This window comes from Antechinus flavipes, chromosome 2, assembly GCF_016432865.1.
Source record: "Antechinus flavipes isolate AdamAnt ecotype Samford, QLD, Australia chromosome 2, AdamAnt_v2, whole genome shotgun sequence".
Classification (NCBI taxonomy): Eukaryota; Metazoa; Chordata; class Mammalia; order Dasyuromorphia; family Dasyuridae; genus Antechinus; species Antechinus flavipes.
The window spans coordinates 38,802,439-38,826,083 of NC_067399.1; the positions used below are offsets into that span (position 1 = coordinate 38,802,439).

General features: G+C 42.8%; 1 protein-coding gene across 7 annotated transcripts in view; it reads left to right on the forward strand.

The window, feature by feature from the left end:
- The first annotated feature begins 4,663 nt into the window (after positions 1 to 4,663).
- The window catches only part of PAX8 (paired box 8), a 79,713-nt gene continuing 60,731 nt past the window's right edge, over positions 4,664 to 23,645 (forward strand). For 2 of the 7 annotated variants that reach the window (XM_051974503.1, XM_051974505.1), the window contains exons 1-2: positions 4,671 to 4,761; positions 5,092 to 5,202. In XM_051974503.1, the coding sequence (XP_051830463.1) occupies positions 5,178 to 5,202 (25 nt within the window). In that variant the 5' untranslated portion in view covers positions 4,671 to 4,761; positions 5,092 to 5,177. Of the gene's footprint in view, positions 4,762 to 5,091; positions 5,203 to 23,645 lie in introns of all 7 variants that reach the window. The other 5 variants (XM_051974506.1, XM_051974508.1, XM_051974507.1 and 2 more) reach the window with 5 other exon arrangements.

A 23,645-nucleotide genomic window follows, 5' to 3' on the forward strand; every position in this document is an offset into this window, starting at 1 on the left:
TCCAAAAGCCTAAAGAGATCTCTCCATTCTATACCCATTCCTCTAAGTGACTTAGAATGCTAGTGTCAGAATCCTCAGATATCCTATATTTTAGGGGTGAGGAAACTGAATCCCAGAGAAATGAGGTCAAAAGTTACCAAGCAAGTTAACAGCAGTCAGAACTAAACTTGAAGGCTTCTGACTCCCTGTTTGTGTATTGCAGAGTGGAAGGATTCTTTATTCCTTAAGTAGTCAGCACGTATTGTTGTTGCTCAGCCTTGTGTTTTCATCAGTGTAGGGAAACTCCTTTTACAGGTAGAGATCAACAGATTCCCCTCCCCCCCTTCCCCCCCCCCCCCCCCCCCCCGCCTTTTTCCTCATGCAAAGTTGGCTTTGGGGACCAAGAAAACACAATGACTTGTCCAGGGTCCCACAGCCAGTGAAAGTCAGAGAACAGAATTGGAACTTCTAACCATCATGTCGCGGTTCCCTCTCACCAGTATATTGGGTGTCAGAAATAGGGAAAAAGTAACTTCTTAATGTGGAAAACTTATTCTTACTGTATGAAACTATATGAAATTCTATATCTGATCTCCTTATTTTTGCATTACCAGTCCCATGTCTGGTGTGCACTGCCTCCTCTGGATTACTCTAGAATCCTTAGTTTCCTTCAAAACTCAGTTAAACATAATCAGGCTTCCACACGAAGCCTTTCTGATGACTCTCATCCCTCACCTTCACCACTGCTGCTATTCTCTTCCAAATTAAAATATATTTATTTTGTATGAGTACTAACCAGTTAATAAACATTCATTAAACATCTACTATGTGTCAAGCACTGGGATGGGAAAAAAAAAAAAAGGAAGAGGAAGTTCCTTCCCTCAAGAAATTCATCATCTAAAAGCCTCATAACTCCTTCCCTCAAGGAACTTAGAATATAAATATGTACATTTTGTATAAATGTACCTATATCTATATACATGCTGCACATATAAACGTATTAAACTGTTATGTCATCCCTAATAGAATGTGAGCTCCTTTAAGGCACTGGGACTAGCACATAGGTAAGTAGTAAATGCTTGTTGACTTGATTTTCACTTTTATCTCTGAATCCCTAGCACATAACATAGTGTCTAATACACAATAGGAGCTTAATAAATATTGCTTAGGGGCAGCTAGATGGCACAGTGGATAGAGTACCAAGCCTGGAGTCAGGAATAACTGAGTTCAATTTTAGCCTAAGACACTTGATATTAACTGTATGACCTTAAGCAAGTCACTTAACCCCAATTCCCTCTACAAAACAAAACAAATATTTCTTGACTGGCCAATTGGAATTTTTATACACCTAGTATATACTTCAAATCTAAGTTCAATAAAATGAGTTGTAAAAAACAAAATGTTAAGGATAAGCAATGATATGGAAGGATAAAAAATGATATGGATATGGAAAGTATATTGGTTTTTGTACTCATCATTGGCTAGTCATTTAATACCTCTGACTTCACTTCCCTTATTTATAAAATAAAGGGGTTGTACTCCACATATAATTCTAAATATGTGAAATTGTGATGAGTCAGAGAGCTGAATTTGAATCCTGGCTGTGTCACATTGGGCAAATAATTTTAACTCTGAACCTCCTTCTATAGCTTCATTGTCATAGACAATGAAGAAAGGACTACCCCTGGATCAAGATACTTACTGGCTATGTGACCCTCGAGACATCATCTACTTGTTTGCTTAAGGATAAAATTAGTTTATATTGTTAAGTGTTTTGCAGACCTTAAGAAGTTATATATCAATGCTAGCTGTTATTTCTGTTTTTTTTTTTTATGTGCAAAATGGACATCATGACACTTACTCACCTCAAGAAGAAAGCTATTTGTAAATTCCAAGCCCAGAAGAAATGTGAGTTGTCATTATAAATGTTAATGTTCTAAAATTTTGCACATTAAGAAGTGTCTGATACTGTCCTTGCTAATGATCCCAATTAGTATGCCCAAAAGGAAAACAGGGAGGAACAAGTCACTTAGAGCACCTTCCCATGAGTTTAAGAATTTCTGTTGAGGCACAGAAAGTATATGTCTGAAATTGCTCTTGGTGGTTCTTGGACTTGGGGGTTTAGGGAGACAATTGTTAGGGAGTCAATCAATTGTTCAACTTGTGCATAGAAAATTCTCAAAGTATTGAAGTTTTTAGCCATAAAGGGAAAAAATGCTTTAAATAGAAATCTAGAAGCAGTAGATACATACAAATTATTATTATTTTTTATCTTAGGCTTCTTTGTTAATTTATTAATTCAAAACACCAACTTGTTGTGGTTATATAATTATCATATGTGTATGTTTAGAGAGATGAGTTAAGGTTCAAGGGAAATGTTTTTGGTTTTCAATTTTTAATTGAACCAAAGAAGTCATTTTGGGGAAAAAACTCTTTTCCTACTGATTTTTTCCACTTTCCCCCTTAATTCTCCACATATGATATCCATCTCTGTCTCTTTCTTTCTGTCTTTGTTTCTTACTGTTTTTCTCTCTTTCCTATTTTCTGTTTCTCTCACTCTTTCAATCTTTGTTTTTTCTGTCTCTTTCTGTGTGTCTCTGCTCTCTCTGTCTCTGGTGTGTGTGTGTGTGTGTGTGTGTGTGTGTGTGTGTCCTCCTTCCCTCTCCTCTTTTCTCTCTTCTCTCCTCTCCTCTTCTATTTCTAGCCTCCTGCATTGCAGAGAGAGGAACCAGTTGGAGCTAGCTGAGCCAGTCTAGGACCTGCTGTGTCATTCCTGCAGGTCTCTGGGCTCCCAGTAAAGCCTGGTATTTCCTCTTTTACCAGGTCAGGGAGAGTTTGTGTTCTGTCCGAGCTTTTGGGACACCTTCAGTACAGAGTTTCTGCCACCCTGTTTTTGTTGCAGCTGTACATGTGCTAAGACATGAGAGGCAATCTCTCTCCTAGGGATGAATCCCAGTTCTTCCATTCCCACCGTGAAATGTCACTTTCTCATTTTCTCTGAATGTTCTTGCTGAATTACACCTCCTTACCACCTCTGCGCGCTCACACACACACACACACACACACACACACACGCTGCCTGCCTCAGCCTCCTGCATTACCTCCACGCATAGTGCACACTCTCTCTAATGTGTTTGGGGAAATGCTGGGGTGAGGGGGGTAGCAGAGTTGGAGGAGGGAGGCAGCATTTATCACCATTTTGTCCTTTGTCCTTTTCTCTCATTTACATATAGATTTGCAGAATCTCAGAGATGGAAAAGTCCTTAGAAATCCTCTAGTTCAGGGATTCTTAATCTGGAGTCCACTGATGATTTTTAGGGATCTATAAACTTGGGTGTGTGGAAGAAGTACGTCTTTATTGCAAGATAACTGGTCTCTTTTGTAAATTTATGTATTTTATTTTATGAGAAGGCGCCACTAGATTGCCAGAGGAGTCCACAACACAGAAAATGTTAAAAAGTCTATCCTCCTCATTTGATAGAGAAGGAAACTGAGGCACACAGTGAAGTGACTTTCCTGGCATTTTAGAGCTTAGTTTAATCGGCTTCAAGAATGCTAACTGAAATCCTAGAATCCTGACTTCTACTCCAAGATATTTTCTATTATATAAGAACATTTCCTTCCAGTGAAAGCCCTTTCTCTTTTCTTGGAATTACTGGTTTCTAACCTATCTGCCTTATCACCCCCCCTCCCCAATACATCCCCCCAAGTGGAACATTTAGTAAGCCAATTCAATTATATTATTTTTGAGGACTTTTCACATTTTTTTCTCATTTGAACCTTGGAAGTTATTTGAATTCCCTATTTCCCTTCTGTACAGCCTGCTTCTCTTCCCTCCCTTTAGCTTCTGAGCTGAGCCCAATACTAGGGTCCTCATTGGGTCCACATTGTTTTTCAAGGAGCAGAAATCAAGGATAACCCCACTGAGAGGCCTAAGCAGTTGCAATGATAGGTAGAACTTCCCTATTCAATAGTTTATCATTAGTAATAATATTATCATTGTTATTTAAATAATGGTAATAATCTAATGGTGTGTTTTGATGACCTGAGAGAGCTTCTTGATCCCGGTCATCAGAGACTGGAATAGGGGAAGAAGATTGAGAAGGAAAGTGGACATCCTCAGTAGAGAGGAGACTGAGCCTTCTCACTTTCAGTCAGTTCCTTGAATTCATTTTTGTCCCTCCTTTTGTGCCTCTGGGAAGACTTCTGACTTAGAAAAAAAATTTAAATCCTCAAAAATAGGATAAGAACCCCCCCAAAAAAACTCATTTAGTGGGCAAAGATGGGGAGAGAAAGTAGCTAACTCTGGATTAAAGAAGAATTTGAGTCTTCTAGAGAGACAATTTGCTCCTTTCCTCCCACAAGGAACTGCTCTAGGGTGTACTCCAGTCCTAGCCTCTGTTTTTCCTCCTTCTGCCACCGTAGCCCCCTTCCTCTGGGGATCGAGTAGCCCTGGACCCAGGCCTGCTGCAGTTGGGGGCTCAGCTGTCTCCGGCTTCGTTCTCAGGCTGTAAACAGAAGCTCCTGCGAATGTCTCTAACTCCTGAGTCCACTCAGCCATGTCCCCCTTGCAAAATCCTCCCCTTCCCCGCGCCCCCCTGCACCCAGCCAGCCAATCCGCGGCCTGCGAGCCTCGCCAGACCCATCTCCCAGGGCCTCGGCGGGATAAAACCGGTCGGTGATGCCGGGCGGATGGGAACAAACTTCCGAACCAGCGAAGGTGCGGGCAGCCGGGTATCCTCCCAGGCGAACCCAAACAGCCGAGGGCCTGCAGTGGGCCAGGTAAGAAGGGGCAGGCTGGAGGGAGCGAGTGGAGCCTGGGGCCAGCGCCAGGTTCTGGGGAGCTTTTCAGCTAAAGTTAAAGGAGGTGGGAAGGGAAGGGAGAGGAGGAAGGAGGACAGAGAGAGTCAGAGTTCGAAGGAGCCTTCACCACATCAAATCCCGCAGCTGGTCCAGCTCACCAGGGAACTGCGAGAGACAGCGGTCCTGTTCGGGCTCCAAATCCTCCCCGGACATCTGGGCTCGGGATTAGACCCGGAGTCGGGACCAGGGAGCAGGGGGTCTAGGGGAAGGGGCTGCGGGGCTCATTGCCGGCCAATTGCATTTTTCCAGCAGAGCAGCACGGAGGCCGGTGCTGTCGGAACAAGGTGTCCGGGATCCCCGAACCCTCTGCGTGGGCCGTGACCGCTTTCCTCACCATGCCTCACAACTCCATCCGCTCGGGTAAGGTACGCGGCGGGGGCCGAGGCCCGGGGCACCGAGTCCCGGAGCACTGGCGGCGCGTGTGTGCTTGTGCGTCGGTCAGTCTGTCGGTCCGATCATCTGCCGGGAAGTCTGTGGCTTGCGCCTGGAGCTCGCTTCCTCCCAGCCAGAACCCGAGGAATTGGGCTTAGAGGCTTTCTGTGCTCTAGGTCCAGGTGGGGCCCTTGACCTCTCCTTCATGGGCAGGTCCTGTGACCCCCTGGCCCGGACGGAGCGGACGCGGGCTGCCTGAGACTCGCCTCCGGGCTCCACAGCTCCTCTTGCCTCGGGTCCATCCAGAGAGCTTCGCTCTCGGCGGCCCGGGCCAGATGGGGTTCTATCGCTCGGGTTTCTTGGCCGGGTCTCTGGGTGCCAGATTCCTCCCGAGAGAGGCAGCGGGCACAGCTCGAGCCTGGCCGGAGGAAGAGACGGTTCCTTCTTAGGCCAGGGCCAGGGGATGTCTTCCGGAGAACAGGAGGAAAGAGGGAGGGCGGCAGAGGTCCCAGGATGCCCGGACAGAGGTCTATGCAAACGAAACTTGGGGTCCTTCTAGGGCTTCCGCCCCAAGGCTCGTGGAGCTGGTCGCTCCCTGGAAGGTGGCTGAACCGCAGGTTGCAGCCCTCCGGGCCTAGGCTCGCCTTCCCTCTATCCTCCTCAAATGCAGCTGGGTCTCTCTCCCCCTCTCTTGGTCCCCGGTCCAAGGCTGGGCCCACAGAGTGGGAGCCGGCGGAACGCAGGTGGTAGCGCTGGGGGAGTCAGTCGCCACCTCGCTGGGCTTTGCACCTCCACCACTCGGGGGGCGCGGAGGTGGGGGTGGGGCGTTTCCAGCAGTCGGGGCTCCAGGAGTGCCAGGGCTGGAGGGTCGGGAGCCCGCCCGCAGTGATAGATGGAGCCCGCGCCCGCAGTCGCGAAGGCGATTTATGGGGCCAGGGCGCAGGGCTATCGATTTGGACCGGCAAAGTGAGAGGAAATCGATATTTCAGATTAATTCCGGGCGAATATGAAGTCCCGCTCTGTAAACGGAACATTTGTTATAATAAAGAGGCCGAGCGCCGTGGCTGCCTGGTGCGAGAGATCTTTATTTGTCCCCACCTCGGCGCCAGGCTGCCCTGGGCTGGGAAACTGCTGCTCTGGGACGCTTCTCTCCCGTACCCCGCGAACTGCGCTTAGACATCGAGTCCCGCCCGGGCACTTCAATCTTTCCAGGCTCGGGAGAGCTAGCTCTCTTGGCGAGACGTCCCTGGGCAGCGTCCCGGACCCATTACAAACGAAATCCGGATGCACCCGAAGCAGAACGCTGCCCTCTCTCCCGTACCTAGCCCTGCCGGCACTAGCGGAGGTCTCCCTTTGGCCTAACAGCGTCCCGGGCCGTGGGGCCTTCCCCACCGCGGGCTCAGATTTAGGAAGGGATTTCTGCCGTAAGGAGACAGGCAGGGACATAGGAGCACCTACCCTCCCCTAAGCCCTGGCTGGCCACAGGGAGCTTTGGGGGACAGCGTCATTCAGGTGATTTGTGGTCACGGGTAGAAGGTTAAGGACTCTGGGAAAATATTCCCCTCTATTTCAGAAAGTCTTTGCTTTCTTTCTTTTTCTAAAGTGATCTCAGACAATTAGTTTGTACCATTTGGGAAGACTTTTCCAGTTCTTGGGATGGGAGAAGAGAAATTTACTGGCACCAGCGCCCAGGGGCAAATAGGACTCTCCAGGAGCTGTTTCGCTCAAGCTGGGTGGGTTGATTGAACTAAATCCCAGGGATAACCAAGTGATACATTTAGTGCCGTGTTGTTGCCCGCCGCCGAGCCCTGGAAACCGGGCATTGCCCTCAGGACCGCGGACTACCTTGCCCTCTCCGCTCTTCGCCTTCCCACCTGGACCATCTCCTCTCGAGATGCCCGTTCTTTGTGTCCCCTGTCCCGCACTCCTGGAGGCTCTGGGGCTGAAAACCCCAAGCCGAGGAGCCGATCTTGTCCCAAGCTCTACCTCTTTTCATTTTTCTCTGTAGTTTCATGTCTTCTCTAATTAGGGCTTCTCCAGAACACATCTGCGTACTCACGCACACCCACACGCATACACAGTGTCCTTTTCACTTAAAAACAAAATTAAAGAGCAGGCCCGGAGAATAAACTCGTAGCCTTTCTATCGACTTGGATTTGTATGATCATTTCCGACTAGGGCGATAGTCCCTCATACTTCCAAACTGTACTATAAGCAGGGCATGCAGATGTATATTTTATTTCTAGAATGTGTGTTATATGTTTATACATACGTGACAGAAAGACAGGACCAAATAGCAGAATAAGGGAGAGACAGGTAGAGATGGAGGCAGAGACACAGGGACAAAGATTAACAGGAAAGAGGAAGAATCAGAGAAATATAGAGAAGAGAGGAGAGGTAGGCAGGAAAGAGGAGCGGCAATACCCTTCGCAATTCTTGCCGAATTTGGTGAAAAGCTTGACAAAGCGGGACTGAACCCTGTCCAATCGTTGCAGCCTAAAATCCATTACGATTTATATTAATCGTGTTGTTTTTCCAGCTCCTTAATAGAGATTACTCCTTTCCGACATCCATTTCCTAAACCTACAACTCGGACGGGCTCTTCGTTATTTGTGATCAGGTTCATCGGCTGGCTTTCCTAGTTTCTGGTTGGAAATTAAAGTTCGTCACCCTCTTTTTGTAGCCACAGATTCTCTCCTGTCTGCAGGACCCGGGTGTTGTGTGTTCGGGGAGAAGTTGGGGGCACTAATATTCCCTCGCCAGTCACCCCAGATGCTTTCGTTTCCAAGGATCTCAGATTGTTGGAGGAAAAGTAGGATTTCTTTCTCCCGGAGCGGGATAATCGGGCTTTCTCTCCTTAGCCTCTTTTCCAACGAAGGAAGCCGGGCCAGACCTGACTGCATTTCTGGACCCTGCCCTTGGGGCCGTCAGACAGCCCGCCAATCCCCGAAATGCACGTCCCAGAGAAAAGTTCCATGTCGTCGTAAGTAGACGGCCTCTGTCCAGTCTGGTCAGATCTTATGTCAATCCTTTCTTTTTTCTTAAAAAAAAAAAAAAAAAACCGGGATTCTTTTTTGCCACCCGCAAATTCCTTAGGATTCCCACTCTTCCATTTATTCTGAGGGCAGTTCATGTGGCTTCCTTTTTGGGAGAGGACTTAGAACTATTAGGGACCATAATTGTATAGTTTGTTCTCTGAGATGCGAAGTTTTTCGTTACCTCAGTTTCCAAACAACACACATGGAAATCACCCCTCTTCGCCCCAGAGAAAGAACAAAGAAAAGCTGACAAGTGTTTCCAGATACTTGGACTCCTGTGGGTGCCCCCACTCTCACCCAGAAGTCTTCCCGAGGCAGGGGTGGAAGGACAAGTTTGGGGAAGAAATAGGGCTCAGTAATCAACTGATGAGATCCCATTAAAAGTTTGGTTACGTCTCCAACTTCGCTAAATCAATCAAAGTCTTTGGAAAACAATTGTTTAAGCACAGGAAAGAGAAGCAACTCCCCCAAAAACTTCTCTAGAGCCTTTCTCTTTCGTAGACCTGAGACGGGGAAGAAGAGAAAGCTGCTTTGGGGAAGAATCCCCCCCCCCCCCCCCCCGCCTTCTCGACCTTCCCCCTCCCCCACCCCCTTTTATTCCTGCCTCTTGCGGGTGCTGGAAATGGAGGCTTGCTCCCCTGGAAGGATGATGACCTAGCCTCAAGGAGCATAAAGCCGTAGTGGAGTTTTTCAATTCATCTTTGTTTTAGGCTGCGGACTATCCTCCCACCTTCATCAATGAAAGTTAATTAGGAGATAATTTAGCTACCTTGTGAATTAGTTTGAAGATAAGTATCTTTTGAGGCTTTGTCACTTTAATGACCCATCTTGATGGATAAGAAGTCATTATTTCTGAGTGACACTTTTTTTGATGTCTATTGGACCCGTTCGTTGGGAATTTGTGGGGCTGGGAGGATAGGGAGGTAGATTAATTTATTTTAAGTTACCAGCAACTACCTCTCAGTCCATACTTTTGTTGAAGAGCAAAGGAAGTTGGGGGGGGGGGAGGAATTAAATGAAAGAAAATAAATCCAAAGGAATTTTGATTAATCAAGAAGTCTTTCATTAAAAGAACGTCAATTACTATAATGAAATAGAATGTTATATTACACCCTTCCCCATCCATTATTTCCTTACAGCAGGTTGAAGGTTTATGAGCTTCTGTATAGATAGGGAGTGTGTTTCTAGGTTACATCAATCGACAGTGACTAAAAAATTTTCCCCGGATAAAATGCGCAGAGGGCAGGCTCTAAACTAAGAGTTAGATCAAGGATAAACAAACGAGGAGAAGTCTTTCTTTATTTTGCAAGAGCCCAGTTCTAAGACATACTCTTTAGTTACCATCCTGCTGTAATTATTGATGGAGCAGGGTATGAAGGTGAAATTTTCCTTACCATGGCATGCCTTTTCATGCCAAAACCTCGGAGTATGTGGTTTAATCATTCACGTCTCAGAAAAGTTTTAGAGCAGAAGAGAGTTCAGAGAAAAAGAGAAATAAACTAAGAGACAAGCATGGGGGGGGGGGAATTACATAGACTGAGGCAGAGGAGGAACAAGAGAAAGGAAAGAGAGATGAGAGAGACGTTTCATAAATAAGAGGCATATATAGGTGTGTGGAGTAAAGGGAAGGTCTAGAAATGCTTTTTTCTTTAGTAAGAAGAAGAAAATCAAAATCGTGTTTTCAAATAGTCACCCTTGGACCCACTAAATTCTTGCTCCCGTTTTCATCTCTTTTATCCACAAATAAAGGCACCTCGGTGAGAGACTGAAACAAGCAGGATCAGAAATGTTTGTGATCCTTCTTGTTGGTAACCCTGGAGAAAGGGAGCAAGGCAATGCAGCCCGAGTTTAAGGGGATTGGAGCCAGAACTCTAATTTTTATTTGTCTTTATCATTAATTAAGCCGACGGTCAGATTTGTATACATGCGTGCTCCTGCTCATTCCAGCGTTTGGTGCTCTGGCGCTGGAAACCTTCATCCATTAACCAAAAGGAAAACACCTAGGAATGAGGGGAAAACCACCAGAAAAGATCCTCTTGTTTCAGGTTAAGAGCAGCCAGCCTCTTTTCCAATCATTTATGCACAAAATCTTCTCGGCTTTTAATGAGACTTCTCCTAAATTACACGAAGCTGCAAGAATGAGGAAACATTTTAAGGCGCACAAATGGCAGATAATATCGCATACCAACTGCACTATTAATGCAACTGAAAAAAAATATATAAATAATGCAAAAATTCAGCAAGGGAGAGTTTAGTAATGGAAAATTCCCCTGCAATTAAATCCAACAGTAATTTAATGGAGATATACCCGAATGAATTAGCATTTATTAATTGCTTCTCATAAAAAATTTGAATTTGTCTGGGTTTTTGTTTGTTTGTTTGTTTCTTTTTTTAAAAAAAGTTATTTATTTTAAGGTGAAAAAGTTCTTTGATTATTTCAGAATAAACTATGATCTCACTATTTTTTTGATGGAAATTTTTTCATTCACCTATTGGTGTATTTTTCCTGTTAAAAGGGGGCTTTGGAAATTAGGGGAGAAGATCTTTCCTTTGCACAGCTTTGACTTTTTTTCTGGTGAAAATGAAGCTTTGAATGTCTTTGTTTCAGGTATTTTCAGATCTGCATGGGTAGTCCAGCTCCCCCCATTGCATGGTGGTAGCAAGTCTCTAAATTTAGACAAAATCACAGCCTATAGATCTCCTTTACCTGTGAAGGGAAATGAATTGAGAGGCAATTGAAAAAAGGACTGGACATTTGATTTTTCTACTAGGCTACTCCTTCCCCTTGAACAACTGAGGAATTTCACCCTAAATTTAGAATGCACCCAGACCTTAATGTGTGGCCCCAAGAAACAGGTTCTGGCCTTATTGGGTTTCTCTTTCCCCAGCTCATCCATCTTGGGCACCTTGTCTTTTAAGAGAATTCTGCTTATCAATTAAGTGAAGTCCTGAGTTTTGAGTAGGGCTGAGTAAGCTTCACTCCTGGGCTCCTGAACATAGGAGATAAAAGGAACAATGTGGGTAAAACCCAAAACAAAAATCAACTCTGGTTCAACTCTTCACCCAAGACTAAATGTTTATTCATGCATTTGCTTAAGTTCAGACATTAGGGAAAAGACTGAAAAAAATCTTTCCCTAAAGGCTGTTTCCCAATCCTGAGAATTTTCTGGAGATCATGCTTCTATGGAAAAATCAAGGAGGACCAGAGGGGGAACCCCACCTGGGGATTTCTGTGGGACAAAAGGATAAGTCTCCCACTGGGGGTGCAGGGAGTGTCTGTTCAAGAAAGAAAATAGCTTGAAATTCATCTGTTCATGACAGGCACCTACTATGTGCCTGGGCCGTGGTTTATGACAAGTATGCTGGGAGAAATAGTACTCTTTTAGAGAATGATTGCAAGTTTAAAAAGCATTTTACACACATTATCTCAGTAGATTCATATAACAGTCCTTTGGCAACTAGTGCAATGTACTGTGGAAAGAATGCTGATCCTGGCATTAGACAGTGTGGGTTCAAATTCTACTCCTGATTTGCCCTTGGTCATGTGGCTTAATTTCTGAGATTTTCTGTTTCTTTATTGTTAAAAGGAGAGCGAGAAGGTTGACTAGACGGTTTCTGATGATGTGGATCCCCATTTGACCCATGAAGAATCTGGGGCTCACGGAAGTCAGATGACTTGCCTAGAGTCACACAAGTAGTGGAGAATATTTGCACTTAGCTCTTTCTAACTCCAAGTCTGACACTCCGTCCACTAGGTCATGCTGCCTCCCAAGCACTTGAATATCCATACACCGGCCGTATTCTCACAGATGCTTAGACTGTCATTGCTGATTATCCAGTCTTTTACAGATGAACAAAGTGAAGATCAGAGAGGTCACTCTCAACCAAGGTCATATAGCAAGAAGTAGTAGAACTGGGTCTCAAACTCAGGCCTTCTGACGTCAGTCCAGTAGCTCTTTCCAACATGCCATACAAAGTTTGCAGCCTGTATCAGTAGAAAGAAAAGCAGCCCAGCTCTGTTCTGAGGAAAAGTGTTTTTTCTGCCTTAAAGTTCTTTGATACAGGGGCTTTTGATTCTTTGATATTTTTAGTTTATTAGATAACTATATTTTAGGCAATTCCATGATAGGTGATTTCCTTCTGTTTTTGAACAACTTAACAAATACCCACATGTGATTGGGGGAGTTGCCTTCTAGCTTGCCAAGTATATTTTCTTGTACCCATTGCTACTTCAAATTTTGGGTGTCAGAAATGGCCTCTTTCAGGAAATGTCATTTAAACTAAGCCTTGAAGGAAACTATCATTTTATTTTAAGATGTAGAATTGAGGAATAGGGAGAAGGAAGGGCATTCTAATTTATGGGCACAAAGGTGGAAGATGGAATGACTTATGGTGGAAATAGTAAACATTGCAAAGAGACTCCAATTAACTAGGCTATCTTCTCCATGAATGTCCTAACACACCAAGTCCATTTAGATGAGCCCCCCCTCCCTTTTTAAAGTTATACAGTTTCCTTATACCATCATCTCCTTATTTCTCTCTCTCTTCTCTCCTCCTCCCCTCCCCGATTATCTCACCCTCCATCCCAGATCTGACTTGAATTTATGATCCTCTGTGGATGCTGAGAAGTATCTTCAGAGTCACAAGTCAAAGATGACATCAGGACGTCCTCCTCCCGGGACTGGGCCCTGGTTGTCCAAAAAGCAGCCAGATGTGGCCGTTGCTGGGTTGTGATCCAGTGGAGGAGCCTTAGTCTCAGTAGCCTTTGGAGGCCTTCCCCATTGATGGGCTCTAAGCACCCTGTGTGTTTCTCAAGTACACCTCCACTTCTCTAAGACTCTCCACCCAGATCATTTTAAAAAAGCAAATTGGCTTATTTTGTTGTTTTCTTGTTAGGTGGTAACCGCTTATTTTTACCCATCTGTACACATATATGCCCCTAGGAGAATATAAATGTCCTCCATGGTGAAGAGTCTTCATTTTATCCCTTAATCTTCAATGTTTAACATAATGCCTGACACATAGTAGGCAGTTAAATAATTGTTGAATTCACATGTGGAAAACCCCTCTCCAAGGTGAGGTCAGCAGCCTAATTTGGGCCAACAGAGAGAGAGGAACATCCTTTTTTCTTTCTCTTCTCCTTCTTTCCTTGCCTCCAACCACATCTCTCATTAGTTTTGTCTTTTCTCCTTGTTTTCCTTAAGTGACCTCCCAGTGACCTGAATAGTTAGGACTAATTAGCGCACAGCAGCATATTGTAGCTGTCCAGCCAACCTAAGGAAAAGGTCTGGGGACCGAGCAGGGTCTGGTGGCCCGTGTAAGGGTGGAAATGACTTAATCGGATCTCCTTCCAAGACCTCGGCTTCTCTAGCCTTCCCTGATGATCTATGCTTTGCTGAGTCAGGGGTGGCAGGGGGTCTCATTGAGGGGCCATGGGACTGTCCTTTTCACAATAGGCACAAGGAACTCTGGGCAAGAGAGGGCAAGAAAACACTGCAGAAGAGGCTAGTGAAAAGTCACCAATGAAACTAGGGGTCACCTTACCCCACCCGGTCAGCTTCCCTACCTCAAAATTCACTCCTCCCATGTCTGATTTCTAGCTTGTGAAAAGGGCTATTTAGTATAAGGGTGTCAGGGTGGTCACATGAAGGCAGTTCTCAGAACAATGGAATCCCAATCATTAATAGCCCTCATTGACTTAGCATAGGAGTTTCCAACCTTTTTCTGTCCCCATGACCATGTGCAGGCTCCCCATAGCTCTCTTCAACAAGTAATATGAAAGAAAATATAGTCTAGAGTTTACCAGGCATCGACGCTGAAGAAATAAGATAAAGATATTAGTTTTTCATAAAGATTTTATGTGGTACATAATGGCATTTTTTGAGGATCATAAAGTTATTAAATGCAGTTTTTTTCCACTAACATGACTACTTTGGAGATGTTTTACTAGAATAATGAAGGTATTTACCAAATATTCTGTTATTCCCTTGAGGAACTTCTTTTTGTCTTATAGGTCCGGATAAGATTGGGAACCTCCACCCTCATCTCACCCCCATATCTCACCATTTTAATATTACAAACTCTACCACACACAAAAACTCATGTAATCCCACCTGTGAAATGAAGGGATTGTATTGGTTAGTATCAGAAATGGCTTCCAGGTTTGGATCAATAATCTTGTGATGGAGATATTACAAATACAGCCTTCATTCAATGACGGTTCTCTCTTTCTCCCACCAAAGTATAAACTCCATTTTAGAGAGAAAGAAACTGAGACTTACGGAATTGATTATTCTCTACATGATTCTTAATAATTCTCTAAATTATTATACAAAATAATTAACTGATTACATCTTGAGTCTTCTTACTTTAAATCCATTGAACTTACTAGAACTACTATGAAACTGGACAAATCACTAGTCTCAATTTCTTTGCAGGTAAGAAAGGGATAAAATCAGTACCTTCTTCCTAGGGAAATTATGAGGATTAAAGGAGACAATGTACTTTAAAACTTTTTCAAACCTCAGAGAGCCACAAAAATATGTGAGGTAGATGGTACAGTGGATGTAACACTGGATATGGAGTCAGGAATACCTGAATTCAAATCCAAATTTAGGAACTTACTACTTGTGTAACTCTGAGCAAGGCACTTGCCTCAGTTTCATCAATTGGGAAATCATTTCTCAATGGAAAAATAAGAACACCTTCCTTTTAGAGTTATTCTAAGAACCCAGTGAATATTTGTAAATCACTTTACAAATCTCAAAGCATGTTCTAAATATTAACTATTATAAATATTATTATCTTTGTAGTATTGGTATAACATTTTATTTTGTCTCATATGATAATGGTATACGACAATATTATGGTCAATGATAATATTAACAACCATACCTACTCATCCACAAAATATTATCTGTCACATCAAAATGTTATCCGACATATAATGGAAAGTCATAGATTTGTATTCAGAAGATTTAGGTTGGAATATTCACCCTGCTCCTGATTATCTGTGTGCCAATGGATCAGTTACTAAACATCTTCATACCTCAATTTTCTCATCTGGAAGAGAATGGGTTGGTATAGGTAATCTCTAAGGCAGGGGTCCATTGGGCCAGACGCGGCAGCTGAGGACGTTTATCCCCCTTACCCAGGGCTATGAAGTTTCTTTATTTAAAGGCCCACAAAACAAAGTTTTTGTTTCTACTATAGTCTGGCCCTCCAACAGTCTGAGGGACAGACCCCTTATTTAAAAAGTTTGAGGACCCCTGCTCTAAGGCATCTTATTTCTCAAAATATGATTCTGAGTATTCCTAGAGAAGTTCTAAACCTAGGACCAACATTGTACCTTATTCCAGCATGTTCCCTGGTACACTTTTTATTCAGTTAATTTTCCTACTCTAGGCAGGGACTATTCTTTCCATGTTGGAAAAATACCTGGTCACAGTTGACTTACAAAGTGGACCCAACCTTTCTATAGTTTTGATGGTGAAATCAGGAGTGGTTTAAATCTGGGTCAAGAATTTGCTTAAGAAGATGGATGGATTTGATATCGGGAAGGGGATGCCATGGCAGAAGCCTTGGAACAGTCGAGCTAGAAATGGAATAAAATTTGGAGGTAAGTGGTGTGTTAATGTGGAGAGCTGCCAGAGTATTAAATAGTGAATTCTTTCTGGAAGTCATCAGTTTGAGAGCTGGAAGATAATTTAGAGATTGAGTCTGAGATTCAAATTCAAATCACTTAGTTCTCAGAATAGGATTCTTCCCATTACATTTGTTGAAGGGAAGCTTTTTTTAATAGCTGGTATTAAAAGTTCAGGGAACCTCTTTTCCTATACCATCTTCCAAAGAAAGTCATAAGAGAAGGGGAAGGGGGATGGTAAATGCAAAAAAAAAAAATCAGACAAATCCAGGTCAAAAAGCATGAACAAATCAAACAACCTAGTTGATGAGCAGGAAAACCCGAGGTCATTTATACACAAATAGCTATGGAGGATTCAGGTTCATCCCTTCAAGATGAATAGCCTCTTTAGCCTGGTCCAGGTAATTTACTCTTTCAGAAAAATAGAACCCTTGTTTGGGATGGTCTGTATGAACCAAAATGGGCCTTTCACCTGGTACTGCTGATCCTTAGAGAGGTAACAATAGTTGGAATGGGAGAGGGAGTGTAGAAATTGGCTGATTTTCATATGATTGACCAATCATCCCCATGAAAATTGCTTAATGGCTCAATGGACTCGAGCTACCTGCAGAGCTCTGGGTAAGGACTGGCAGTAACCAGTTAGGCTCCAACTGGCTAAGGCAGCCCTTCATTACAATCCTGGATATCTATTTATTCCCTACCTTGTCAAGTCTGTCAAGAAGGCAGCTAGGTAGGCCAGTGGGTAGAGCCTTGGTTCCAGAATCAAGAAGATAGGAGCTCAAATCCCATCTCAGATACTTACAGGATTTTGGGTAAATCATTTAACCCCTGTTTACTTCAATTTCTTCAACTGAAAAACGGGGATCAGTAGTAGCACCTACTTTCTAGGATTGTTGTGAGATTCAAATGAAATATTTGTAAATGCCCTTAGTACTGAGTACCCAACCCATAGTAGGTGCTATATAAATGCTCTTTCTTTTCTTTTCCCTCTGCCCTTTTTTGTCTTGGGTCTGTTCTTTTCCTGGTTTAGAACTGGCCAACCCTGTTTGGGGGTGAGAGGTGTTACTATCCGTAGGTGACATGAAGCACAGGAAGGATCACTGTGCTCAGTTCTCATTGCCTCTATCCTTTCTCTGAGCAAGCCCAGAACTCCCCAGTTGACCCACCTGACTGGTTGCTTCATTTGTAGTCTTGTAGCGTCTCATGGGTGTTAGGTAAGTCGTCTGCATAGATTGTCCATTCTTTGTGAAGCAAGGATCATTTCTTCTGTTTCTGCCTCATCACCTCTTCCCTCCCTCCCCTCAAGCTCTCATGACGCAGGGAACATTGTAGTTAGAGGCTTGTCAGGGGGAGATCTGAATCCAAATGTCTACTCTCCATAATTTACTAGTTATAGTTATTGACCATAGGTAAAGCATTCTCGTAATAGTGACTGGCACCTCTTACCTGCACCCATCTTTCAGTTGTTTAGTTACTTGACTGACAGAGAGTCCTGGAGCTCAGAAATGAAGATGAATATCAGCTGAAAGTTGATTTTGTTGTTGTTGAGGCAACTGGGCTCAAGTGACTTGACTAGAATCACGCAGCTAGTCAGTGTCTGAAGTCAGAGTTGAATTCCAGGGCCAATATTATTGACTGTCCCTAGCTGTCCCTAAAGGCTTATTCCCAAATGGAGTCTCAAATCCAAGCCTCTGGAATTTGGATGCGAGGACATAGTGCCCGGGAGGTAGAGAGGGCTAGAGACCTTATACAGCTGAAGTAAACTGGAGAGCTGTTGCATAGAAAACTGAGGTAGACAGAGATTAAGGGACTTGTGCAGGGTCTTGCAGGTGACACTTATATCTGCAAATGGATTAGAACTTTTAAAGACAGCTAGTTGGCATGGTGGATAGGGTGCTGAGTCTGAAGTAGGAAGCCTAAATTTCCTAAGTTTAAAATTCAACCTCAGATACTTTCTAGATGTGTGATCCTAGGCTAGTCACTTAACCGAGTTTACATCAGTTTCTCCATCTGTAAAATGAACTTGAGAAGGAAATGGCAAACCACTCTAATATCTTTTCCAGAAAAACCTCACATGAGGTCACGAAGAGTTGTAAACAACTGAAAAATGACTAAACTAAACTTCTTGACTTTAGGTTTAGTATACTAATATCCACTGAGCCACCTCTGCTAACTTTTAGAGAGTTGTCTTGGGCTCTGAGAGGTTAAATGATTTGTTCAGAGTTATATAGCCAACGTGTATCAGAGATGAGTCTTGAGTTTAGGTGTTACTGACAAAGGTTAACTTTATTATCATTATACCTTACTGTTTCTTAAAGCAATGAATAAATCATAAAACATTTATTAAACACCCCCTACATCCCAATCATATAGAAAAATGAGGCAGTCTCTGCCTTCAAGAAACTTACATTCTGATGGGAGGATACAGTGTGTTCCCAGGAAAGGATGTTCACAAAACAAATATATTGACAGGATTGGTACTATCAACTGAAGGAATCAGTGATGAGTTCTTGAAAGGGGTGGTCCTTGATCTTACTCTCTGAAGGGGAGTTAGGGCTTCCAGAAGTAGAGGAGTAGAGGGAAAGCCTTTCATTTATGGTCCCGAGGTGGAAAATGGAATATTGGATATGAATAGAGAGTACATGAGGGGAGAATCATATGCAATAGCATGTGAATGGAGGCTGGAGTCTGATTAGGAAGGGTACTAAATTATGAATGGAGGAGTTTTAAAATTAATGGGCAGCAATTGAAGCTTGTTGAGTAGTGGATTGATATAGTTAGGTATATCCTTTTGGCAGTTGAATGGAAAATAGATTGGAGAGGAGATAGAAGAGGAATAGGAACATCATCAAAAGACTCTTCCAATAATCCAAATAAGAGATGATGAGGGCCTGGACTAGAGTAGCTGCCATGGTGATAAGAGAGAAGGGAACAGATGCTGAAGATGGTAAGAATAAAGAATCAATAAGACTTGACAATTTTGTGTGTGTGTGTGTGTGTGTGTGTGTGTGTGAGAGAGAGAGAGAGAGAGAGAGAGAGAGAGAGAGAGAGAGAGAGAGAGAGAGAGAGAAGGGAGCAGGTGACAATCATTCTGAAACTGGGAACTGTATGACTAGAAGAGTAGAATAAAGATAGTGATGTTCTCAACAGAAATAAAGCAGTTTAGGTTAGAATTAGAGAGAAATGAGCATTTAGGCAGAAGAGCAATGAATTCTGGTTTGGATATGTTTACTTGGAGAAGCACTCCAATAGAGAATTATCTTCATGGACAAGATATTCAGTTGGAGATGTCTAGTAGGCAGTGGATGGAATAGATATATAGCTGTTTAGTTGGAATACAAGGAAATGAAGGATTACATAAAACCAAATAGTGACATTTTCCACTTTTACCATATTTTCTTGAAGCTGTGTGTTTAGCTAAAATCCTCAAGTCAAACATTCTGGGGCTATCGCTCTTATCTAGGGTTGATATCATAGCTCTATCCGGTGTTAGCTTGTAAGGCAGCTCGGCAGACTCAACAATCCAAGCACTCTGATTGATGGGTTGCTTTAAGAGGTGCTTTGTGTAATGGAGCTAGAGCCATCCTCCGAGAACCAAGGACCTCTTGTGAAGGCTACAAGCTCTGGGTGATAGGAAAAGTGTCAACATTGTGGCAGGAATCTTGTATCTGCTCATTTTCGTGGAATGGAAGATGAGGCTGATTGGGGTCAAACCTCAAAATGGAAGTGTCCTTGGCTGTTCTTATGTCTCTAGCATTTGGCTGCTGTGACCATCTAAGGACATACTTGTTTTATATATTTGGTCTGTGAAGAGAGGTTTTCTTCCAATGATTTATTTGTATGTGCGTGTGTGTCTTTCCTTGAGTTCTTTTCCTATTAGAATCACAACATATTAAAGCCAAAAAGCATCTGAGAATCCAGCCCTTCATCTGGCAGATGAGAAAAAAAATTAAGGCAGAGATGTTTAGATTTAAAGTGAAAAGACCTGAGTCAAATTCTGCTGTTGCCTCTTTCTGCCAGAGTGATCTTGGGAAAGTCACTTAACTCAAATGCATCCGTAAGATGAACTCAGTTGTACTAGATGCCATTTGAGGCTGAATGATCACTAGTTGAGTATGTTATGGTATTAGATTCCTTTCAATTATGCGTTGGCTCCATGAATGCTACCATATGGTCCAGCTTTAAAGTTCCATAACTACCCTTTCTAGCTCTAAAAGGATTTCTCCTGAGGCAGTGGCGGCTGGCATCGACTCATCAGGGCAAAATTTGGCTTTTCAAACTTTTTCTCATTTGTTCTTCTGAACAAAAGTCTTCAAGGTAGGTCCTATTGAGAAGGAGGAGCAGGGGGAGACAGAAACAGACACCCACATAACACACAGACAGAGAAAAAGACAGAGACAGAAACAGAGGGAGTGAGAGAGATAGAGACAAACAGACATAAATACAAAGACAGAGATGGAGAGAGATTAAAATGACTTGCTTAGGATCGCACAGCTAGTATGTTCCCAAGACCCACGTTTAGGATTTCTTGATTCCAAACCTAGTGCTCTAGATATTGGTCACATTGTCTCAAGCTAAAAGTGATACACACACACGTGCATGTACACACATGTATATACACATACACATATATGTACATGCACGTACATGTATAGAAAACTAGTAAAGAAAGCAGTCAGCCATTTTATGTGTGAAACCCTTCGCGCCAATTAGGGACGTTTCTGGCACTGATGATACACAGAAGAGGTAACTTAGAGGTATATAGTCTCTCATTTCTCAGCCTAGCTTGGTGCAGACTCACTCATTAATCAGACCCTAAGCAGTCTGCTCCTCCTTTGCAGGTTAGCTGGCTCACTGCTCTGGCCCTTCTCCTTGGGTCACTCTGGGTCTCCTTGCCAGTGCCCCTCCATTTCCATCCACAGCCCACCTTGCTGCCATTTTTCTTAGGTTATCTGATGATTTAGAATCCGGCTCCTTTCTTTCTGTGCTCTGGTTCTATTCATTGCTGTCAGGCAGAAAATGATCTCTTCTCGGACACAAGAACGCCTAATAAATCACAATCGCAGTTGACACTGCAATATCATTTTACAATTTGTAAAGCATTTCACGTACATGAGACTTTGGCCAAACCACTTGATCTCCTTGGGCCTCAGTTTCCTCATCTGTAAATTAATAGCCTCTAAGATCCTTTTAAGCCTTAATTCTTTGGTCCTATCATCTCATCTGACCCTCAAGACAATCCTCTTGGGCAGGTGCTTTTATTATTCTCATTTTGCAGATGAGGAAACTGAACATCAGAGAAACTTGCTAAGTAACTTGCTAAGGCTCCCTAACCATATTTAAGTGTCTGAACCTGGATTTAACATCAGTCTGCCACAAAAGCCAGTCTTATCCTCTGCCTCTCAGCCCCTAAACTGAAGGTTGCAGAAGTTCTGAGCTCTGTTCATTCCTCCGAGGTCTTCTGACCCTTTCCTGAGGGATTTCTTTGGATTCTGGTGGAATCATAGAAATCTTCCTCAACCCACCTTTATTTTTTTTCTAGGTGCACAATCACCCCAATAATTCTGTTTTCAGTTCTCCCTGCTCAAAATCTCGCTCTTAACAGGTATTTTTCCCCCTTCCAGTCACTCCCCTAAGTCTCTTCTCCTCACTAATACTATTTTCATCCCTTCTGGCTCAGCCTCCCACCCCTCTACAGCTTTCTCTTCTTTTCTTTCTCTAACTCCTAAAATGCTTCCTCTTAATCCCTAGCATAGAACTCACATCTGGGCCTCTCCTCCTCCAATACCTTCTTAGGAGGTCCCCTCGGGATCTCATTGTCTTTTTGGAGCAAACATTAGCATATTTAAAACCTACATTTACATTTTGGAACTTTGTCTCTAGCAAATCCAGTTAAAATTCAATCCACATATATTTTTAGAAGTTGGGCCATCAGCCACATGGACAGGAAATCCCCCCACTCACTCAGATGATAACCTCCTTTACTCTGATCTTTGGCACCCCTTGTTTTTTAAGCTCTTCTGCCAGACCCTCCTACTCCTTTATATATATTTTTCCTTGTAGATGACTGCTGTTTCCACAAAGTGGTACAGCCAACAGCTCCAAACTCTGCTGTGTTATTATCTTATCACAATTTTAAATGGTGGATTTATTGGTTACATATACTTTTGGTTCTTTTCAAGCATATCTTTAATACATTATTTTTTAGGGCTGAGATAATGCTTGGCACATAGTAAACTCTTAATATAGACTTACAGATTGAGTCTTAAAAAATCTTGAGTTCGTGTGACCCAAATTCTTTGATCATAACTTTAATGTTAGAACTGACTTTGGAGGTTAATAGGATCATTGAGCTAGAGGAAAAAGAGAAGTGGGAAGCCATCTAATCCAATACTTTCAATTTACAGATGAAAAAAACATGGTATGGTGGTGACCATTTGGTGATTTCCCCAAGTCTCTGGATTTTGCTACAAAGGTCAAAGAAGTTTATGCTAAAATTTCTTTAATGATACCTTATACAGTAAATAACTGTATTACAAATCGTTTATGACATTTTCATGGGGATTCACAGTAATTTTTTGCTATTGAAAGGGATTTGTAAAAAAGGTTGGAGATTATCGGAAAAGGTAATGGACTCCAGATCAGGACAGAATTAGGTTCAAATACCCCATCAAACCTTTCCTACCTGTGTGACCCTGGGCAACCTGTAACCTCTATGAACCTCAATTCCTTTGACTATAAAAGAAGGGGTTGTTAGTATTGAAATAGGTTTTATTGTTTGCAACAGTAATTTTTTTTTTTTTTTGCATTGGGAGAATGGGAAAAAAAGAAATAAAAGGAGAGGAGAGAAGAGAGAAAATAAATTCTTTTGTTGTTGTTGTTAACGGAAAAATAAGAACAGAAGGAAGGCTAGAGAAAACCCAGAAAAGCAGAACCTCTTTGAGAGCTGCAGGTTGATCATATTATACATTTAGGAATAAAATCCAGAGAAGTATATAATAGAGATCTGCAGTTTCATGTACAATTCTCTTATTTTGTTCTACTCTGTAAATACAAATTCTCATTCTGGTGTTTGTTAAGTTCAGAACAAACATAAAAATTAATTTAATCAATGACGCGGCTGCATTTGATGGCCTCTTAGGCCCTTTCCAGCTCTGTGAGGATCCTGTAATTCTCCAAGATCATAGAGGTAGAGGGAGACAGAGCTGGCTGGTTCTAAAGAGACCACCGTTTCTATTGTTCTAGGCAACCTCATGGGAGGCATGAGAAGAGAATACGGTGGATATATCTGAGTAGCTAAGATGCTGGTAAACAATTTTAGCAGAATACATCTATTGGATATGTCTAGCTAGGATCATAGATTTAGATGGAGGAAGGACCCACTTTTTCTGAAATCTGGAGGTCACGTTCCTCTCCAATCTTAACTTGAGCAGGAAACAATCTAGAAAGCGCTGAGTTGGAATGAAAGGAAATAGAACCCCAGGACTGTTTGCTACCATTTTGCCATTAGTGTCCTGGACTTAAAGATGGAAGGGAACTACCTCTTCTAGACCTCAGTTTGTTCCTTTGTAAATGAGGGCATGGGAGGTGGATCAACTAAAACCTCTTCCATATTGTTGAAATGGGGATGGGGATTAGGAAAATCCAAAACCTCACTTATGAGGTAGGCAGCAAGGTAGAATAGTTAGATGGATAGACCTAGAAACTTTGAGATCATGAGAAAGTGACTCAACTTCTCAGAGACTCAGATT